At 57.6% G+C, this 7,501-nt stretch overlaps 1 protein-coding gene across 1 annotated transcript; it reads right to left on the bottom strand.

Moving 5' to 3' along the window:
* Positions 1–533: 533 nt before the first annotated feature.
* On the bottom strand, positions 534–1,882 carry A1Q1_01589 (Ran1-like protein kinase; the record flags this gene model as incomplete). The annotated part of the gene is made up of 2 exons (XM_014324628.1): positions 534–1,451; positions 1,505–1,882. The coding sequence occupies 2 exons, from the start codon at positions 1,880–1,882 to the stop codon at positions 534–536; spliced, it is 1,296 nt and encodes a 431-aa protein (XP_014180103.1).
* Positions 1,883–7,501: the final 5,619 nt, after the last annotated feature.

Below are 7,501 nucleotides of genomic sequence, written 5' to 3'. Positions count from 1 at the left end.
TCTTTGATCTTGCAGCGCACTTGGCACTGCGCCGCGACTGCCCTTAGCTACTACATGTCTTGGCTGATGCTACGTGTGTTATCGACAGCCCTTGAGGCATTGACGTTAATTGCGTGCGAAGTCGGCGCTCTCAGAGATTACTCCATGTCAGTTTACACCTGCTCGCCTGTCAGAATTGCTGCGACGTTGTGCCAGACGAGTGATTCTATACCATAGAAGTACATGCAAACTGAACTACTCTACTGCTGCTACAGTCCACAGATCCAGCGGCCTGCGGTATGATGTCGTATTTCCTGATGAAACATTATAGTTACAACGCTTCTAGACGTGATGAAGGATGGTTGCTGGTAATCCTTTTGATGCTGATGGTATTTAATGCTGATGTGTTGTGCTTGGTGCAGATTGCTTGAGATGGGGTTGATTGCTGATGCGATAAGGCATTCGATGAATACTCGGAACAAGAAAGCCGGAAGGAAGTGGAAGAGCAAATCGAATTATTGATTGATGAGAGGCGTCACAGACGTAGTCATACGTTAAAGCAGCATGGAGAGCTGAGGGTAAGGAAGCGGCCCAGGCTGCGCCTGTTGGAAGGGCTTGCCCTCGAATTGCTCGAAGACAGGGGTCGTGAGCGACGAGATGGTCTCGACGCCAGGGATCGTGCCGGAAATGTCGAGGCGAGGGGTGGGAGGGAAGGGGCTCTCGCTCGAGCCAGAGCTGGACCGCTGAGGACGAGGAGAGCTGGTGTCGGCGCGGAGTGACGGGGGGACGCTGTCGTGGATGTCGAGCTCGGGCTCGTCGAAGCTGAACACGGGCTCCGCGTCCGAGGAAGCCTCGTAATAGCGGGTGTCGACGTAGGGAGCGGCGACGGCGGGCTGGGGGATGACAACGGGGGGAGGGACAGCGGCGCGGCGCGAGCACGAGGTACGTTTGTCGTCGGTGAACGAGTCAATCTCCAGGATGAGCTTGCGCAGGCGATCAAGGGTGATGCGCTGAGCAGGGTCAAGGGTGAAGATCTGGCACAGGATCGACAGACAGGCGTTGGAGATCGGGAGGATGCGACGAAGGAAGTTGGGATCCCTCAGGAAAGCGGTGAACGACTCGTCGCCGGGGGAAGCGCAGCGCCAAGGGTTTCTTCCACAAACGAGGTTTACGAGGATGACACCAAGCGACCAGACGTCAGCCGTGCGCGTCGGGTAGCTGGTAGCGTTGTGGCTCCACTCTCCGAGACACTCGGGGGCGATGTAGAAGGTTGAGCCGCAGCCGAACTCGGTAGAGGTCGACTCCGAGGTGGCCAGACCGAAGTCAACGATGCGCACACGGGTGCCATCGTTCGAGCAGACAATGTTCTCGGGCTTGACATCGCGGTGAGCGATACCAAGCTGGTGAAGCCAGTCGACACCGTCAAGGATCTGCAGGAAGACGGAACGGATCAGGTCGTTGTCTCCAGCATACTGCGATCGGTCAGTGACTCTTCCAAACGTTCGCACGGATCGCCGTGGCTTACGAGAGCCACCACGCCCGAGCACGATAAAGTACTCACCCTCTGCTTCTCTGTGATCATGGCGAACAGGTCACCCTCATCTCCGTAATCCATAACGACGTAAACACAGTCGTGCTCCTCGACGAGACGGTCCATGCCAACGATGGAGCCGTGACGGGATGCGCGGTGGTGAAGCTCGATCTCACGGAGCTGGAAGCGGCGTTGCCTTTCATCGATGCCGTGACGACGGAGCTGCTTGACAGCACGCTTAATGGGCCGGCCATAAAGGTAGTCGAGAGCATAGTAGACAACACCGTAGGCACCAGTGCCAATCTCAGAGATCAACTGGATGTAGCCGTTGTCAATGAAGCGGGGCTGGTGAGTCGGGCGCTGGGACGGCATGGTGTTGTGTATGGGGAGAGGGATAGGTGTGATTGAGTTTACAGTTGTTGTGTCGATCCAAGACCTTAGCTTGGAGCTTGGAGGGGTTGGGAGGGCAGCGAAGTTGAGGTTCAGTTGGCGCTCGCGGCAAGCACAATCCAACTGATGTTTGGGGAGGGGGGAAGGATGATGTTGCAGTCGAAAGAGAGAAAAGCGTTGACGGCGACGAAGTGTTCGGAGAACGGCGACGACAACGACTAGAGAAGAGAGATGTGAGGTTACAGAAAATAGGTGATTATGGTAGGGAGGATGAGAACGAACAGGCTACACTATATATATTAAGAAGGTTGGCTGGAGATCGGTCGCTTTTGGGCTTGGTGGTGGATGGTGACGGCGGGAACGCGTTGACGCTGCCATTTTTGACAGGGGCCAGCGGTTCAGACATTGCAGGACAGGATTCAGCACGAGCGCGGCGCAGCGCACGAGATAGAACGTCCGTTCCACCTCAGGGCAGTCTCGACATCCAGGATACCCAGGTTGCAAGAGCATGTGAGGGTCTCCAGGGACCATGGCCCGCCAAGCGGCGCGGCAGCTGAGCTAACCCGCGGTCGGTGGTGAAGCCCGCCATCACCAGGGTCCCAGGAGAGGGACAGCGGGGGACCGGAGGGAACGGAGAGCGAGGGGCAGGGGAGGTGACGGCAGGCAAGGCGAGGGTTTCATGATGGCATCAAGCGCAGTGGGGTTACGTGATTTCTCGGTTTGTGTTGGCCTAGATCGAGAATCGAGAGCGCATTTCATCAGTTCAGGGTTCTCTTTGCGCTCTTTAGCTCTCCTGCGTCTCCTAGGTCCACTCCAACTTCCCGCCTCTCGACTCCAGCCCCTTGGCGATTGGAGGGTACGTACTACTTTTGGATTTCCTTGGGATTCATCCCACTTTTGAGTTCGTGCTACTATACCGAGGCACAGCTCACGCGCGGACGGTCAGCAGGCAAAGTATCTCCTAGTGTACCTGTATCTGCGCACTGTCTAGTGTCTGGCCAGCTTGCAGCTTGCGTGCACCCCGAGACCCCGATTACGCCCGTACCTGCTGTACTCACACTCCACGACGAGCTGAGGGCGAACAAGCAGGCAGGCCAGCCGAGGTTTGTCTAATTCCTCAGCTAGAGTGCGGCTCGCTCTCGAAAGCCTGGGAGAGTATAGCCTAAGGAAACTCCAAGCTGAAGCATGTGGCGGGCTGTAAAGCTCCTACTCTGAGAGAAAGCTGATCTCGTCTTTCTTCGCGTTGCCGCGCGCGCTCAGATCGTCCTCATGGTTCATGTACAGGAACAGGCGGAAGGGGCACACCGTAAGCTTGCTCAGTGAACTGCATGGTGTACACAAGAGATGCACGATGCAAAAGATTGCTCTTGTTTGCGTCGCATACCACATCTCACAGCTCACAGTGGACATGTGCACTACTTCCTTTGGTTTTCTTCGTGACACGACGCGCCGCAGTGGCGTCTTTCTCTTCGCGCCCAGTCGTCCCGTGATATCCGGATGGCTGAGGATCTACGGTGCGCGGCGTACAGCAATCGTACACCAGGCGTTCGCTGCTCCTAGCACTAGGCGTTCGAAAGAGGGTCCGAAGGGTTCGTTGAGGTCATCCGTGACGTCTAGAAAATTAACCTGTCTCGTCGCCTGCAGTCTGACGGCGGCCAAGGCGTCCTATGTGTAGTGACCTGGAGGGCCATAGAGTGGGTCGTCCGCCCTATACGAGGTGAGCGACATGCGTCAGTGGTAGTGGGGCATGATGGGCAGTGCAGGGCTAGAGGAAGAGTGGTGCCTGTTCATGAACTTAATGTGCAATGTACGACGAGCGAACAGCCCTGTCGGCGCACCTGCTGATATCTCCCTCGCAGGGCACATGGAGGAATGAAATGTGCCTCTCTCTCTCTCCTAAAGAGCGCACTCCCATCACGAGGATGACGACCATTGCCAGTCACATCTGGATGGAGGCACTCCATTGCCGCAGCAGCCCACCCATGCAGCCAAAGGACGCTTGGAGCAGCTGGCTTATTTCCCTTAAGAGGTTGCATCATCATGTACCTCCCATCAGCCAGGACCGCCGTAGCCCTTCTGGCCATTGTAGGGCCGCATTCATGCATTGGAAACGCCAGGGTGGCCGCCGCTCCCTCGCCCTTACCTCTGCCACGTTAAGCCTCTCCCGTCCTATTTGGATAGGTGTGTTTTCTAGGGTACTCAACCACAAGCTCAATCGCAGGATATCCTGGGGCATCCCAAGGACATAGGAATAACTCTCCTCTGGCACGGCGCGGGCAGCGCAGTCAGCTCGACAAAGCTGGCATTGCCTCCCAGGACACAGCTGGCTGTGACGTGTGCTCTGCCTGGTCCATTCCAGAATTGATTCATGGTCCCAAACGCAGCCGAACGTAGCTTGAGCGGACGCTTTTTTCCTTGATTAAACGCCACCTGGCGTCTTCGTTCCGGTCACCGGCTGAGTGGGCGCGCGCCCTACGGTCCGACCCCCGGTCGAGGACTGTCTAGTTGGCTGCATGTACGGAGCGGCAGTACGGTCACCCGAACCCCCGACCGCTGGTCCCCTATCGCGGCCGAGGCGTAAGCGCCTCCACAGGCCGGGAGTCACCCGGTCATGGCCGCTCATCGTCGTGTCGCCGCCACTTGCCTCTACTCGTTGCCGTCGTTCCTTGGCCATCAGGACTGTTGGACCCTCCTTGCAAGCACCCCGCGCATCCAAGACGGGCGGGGGAGGAGTGCCTGGATCCCCCGTGAACGTCGCCTTGGTGCCAATACTCAGATACCGCCACAGCCAAGTAAATGATCCCATGAGACGTCTTGGGTCATTCTCGTCATATTTGTGTGCTCGTGCGCAACGAAGCTCTCAGACCGCGCGGGAATGCTGTCACCCGTGCAGCTACTTCCACACCACGGATGCGCACAGCCAGGACGCGGGTTTCAGGGCGCGAAACTGGGCAAGTGAGCCTTGCGAGGATGAGATGACGGCATAGCATTGCCGTCTGACAGCCCGTGCGTCTGTCCCAGATACCTTGGACCCATATGTAAATGCGATATGCCTTTAACTGACGGTCCTGGTTAGTATTGGGGCAGATTAGCCTTGTAGCAAATCACGGCATAATAGTCGATCCCGACATGCGGCGTGCGTGTCAGAGATCACATTCAAAGATCGAAACGTAATCCTCGGCTCTTAGGGAATGCGTGCTGGAGAGTACGCACTCACCCGATCCAGAAAACGGCCGACGCTTGGACGCTGGGCGCGGTAAGTATGGCTCAGAGCTTTCCGCGGTCAGATGAGCAGCCCTCTTAGCAAACCTTGTACGGCAGATGATAAGTGTAAGTCGAGTACCCCCACAGCAGGGTAGGGGCTTGAGGCCGTCACAGGATCCCATGATCAGCCAGGCATGCTTGACGGGCGGTGAAATGCTGAATGGGCAATGGACGTTCGGGCAGGCACAGGGCTTCTCGGCTCCAACGAACCACTGCCCCTCCTGAACCCGCGAACCCGGTCCGCTTGGGTGTGCACACCCTTCTGGACCTCCCCCCCGCGCGCGCGCTCCCAGGTTCACAATAAGTCAGGTGAATGGGTGAATTGCACAGATGTCCAGTTGCTGGCCAGACTTGCTGGGCTGGTTAAACTGCCGTACTAGCTGTTCCTGACCGAGCCCACCGGACCCCTTATCCCGCCTAAAGTCTTCCCGTAGAGACGTTAAAGTTTCCGGAAACTAGAGGCCCAGACCTGTTACAGAAGCGCGGTTTGCCACCCGTGCCACCCGAATGACCCCGTACCGCGTACCGCCCTCCGTGATCCGTCAGTTGGGATCATCTTACCTCAGCGGAGACCACGAGACCTCGTACCAGGCTCGTTTCACCACGAGCATTGTCGTGTCGCGACACAGGACCTGACCGTCAGAGGCCTAGTCCTACTTCTGACCGGCCGACCGGCCACTCCAGACGCTCCGAGCGTTGCCGCACCTCGTTCAATTGATGCATTCAGCTTGCTTTCCCCAGTCTTACAGTGAGCGGGCTCGTTGATAGCCCGCTAGCGTGCGGCGTGAGCGGGAAGTGCCCCATTCATGCGGCGCTGCGCCATGGGCGTGAGGCATTTGGGGCACCTGGCGCGCCCAAGTCCCGCAGACGCTTGGCTGTCGTTCATGGATAATGTTTGGAAGGATCAACCATCCAAACATCTGTCTGCATTCATGACGATCTTCGTCCAGGAAAAAGATGTTCGAACGCCACGCCGACCCACCTGGTGAGCATGCGGTGCACCAAAGCCACTTCGGTGTGACGAAGCGTTACACAGCGTGTCATCCGGGCTCGGCGCCGGGTTGGCACCGCAGTTTACGCCACCGACCACAATCCTTCCAGGATGCTCAGGACGTCTCGACTGTCAAACCTGGTCTGCCTCAGGATATACGTTCACAACCTAAGCCTACAGGCTTTTAAGAGTAAATGGGACTAACTCGACCCGACTCTTGGGTGCCCAGACAGAATACAAGGCCAGGGAGCACAGGGCTGAGGATATCCAGCTTCCGACTCTGCCTAAACCCAGGGAAACCCCCTGAGCCGAGGGCCACCTGACGCGGACGCCAACTGAGGCGTCAAGGCACTGGACACTGGGGGCTTCGGGCAGACAGGAGCGAGGCGGTGGCTGCGGCTAAACGTCGCAAAAACAGAGTTTCGATCACAGACCGCTATTACGGCATTACCATGCCCTCACCTCTGGAGAGCATGCGCAGCAGCGGCCCAGACGCCCCAAGTAGACCAATCCCTCAGATGGATGGTCAGCGCGGGAAGCGCCATGTCCTGACCTGCAGCCTTGGTGAATCACTCGCTGAAACTTACTGACTGCGCCGGAGCGAGGACGCTCACCAACACAGCTCACACGCCGGAAGTCCCTAGACGCCCATTCACCTGCGTGATATTCAAGACATCACACGGAAAGAGGAACGGAACATGACGCAGTGGCTACTGAGGGGGCCGCGCCTGCGCGACGACGCGACCCTCGCGCCCCCACTCCAAGGTAATGTAGATCGCATGCCGCTCTCTCTAGATCTCTTGGCGGCTTCTGCCTCGTCGCGAACTGCCATGCTCCTGTCCGTATTCACGTACCCATTCCAATCGAACATCCGCCCGCTTTGCCACATCGCAGGTTTGATGTTTGGGTTAAGAATAGTGGGTTGAAGTGCTGTAATGACTGACCGCGACCTTTGATACAACTCTGGTACCTTACCCACCGTCCACTATCGGGATGTTTCGTCTTCTTTCGGGATGCACATGCGGCTGTTACACATTCGATCTTGTCAGTCGCCGTACCCCGGTCTCGGTCTCGGTCTGTGCACCGGTGGCAATAGAGAGTCAGCTGTCGAACCTCCCGGTGCGGACAGTGGGCCGAGCCTGGACTTTTGCGCTTCTTCCTTCAACAAATGCTCGCTGTTAATGGGTGTTGTCCAGGCTGCGCGTCGATCATGCATTGTGGCTGCAGCAAGCTCTGCACACGAGACGTTCCGACAGCCACCCGTGGAGTGGCACGACCTCGTTACCGACACAACTGAGGACCTTCCTTTCAAGGAAGCCGGTCGGACACAATCGGGGTGGCGAGCA

The sequence above is a fragment of the Trichosporon asahii genome (assembly GCF_000293215.1).
Source record: "Trichosporon asahii var. asahii CBS 2479 unplaced genomic scaffold scaffold00050, whole genome shotgun sequence".
NCBI classification, from domain to species: Eukaryota; Fungi; Basidiomycota; class Tremellomycetes; order Trichosporonales; family Trichosporonaceae; genus Trichosporon; species Trichosporon asahii.
This window is presented reverse-complemented; position numbering and strand designations above follow the sequence as displayed.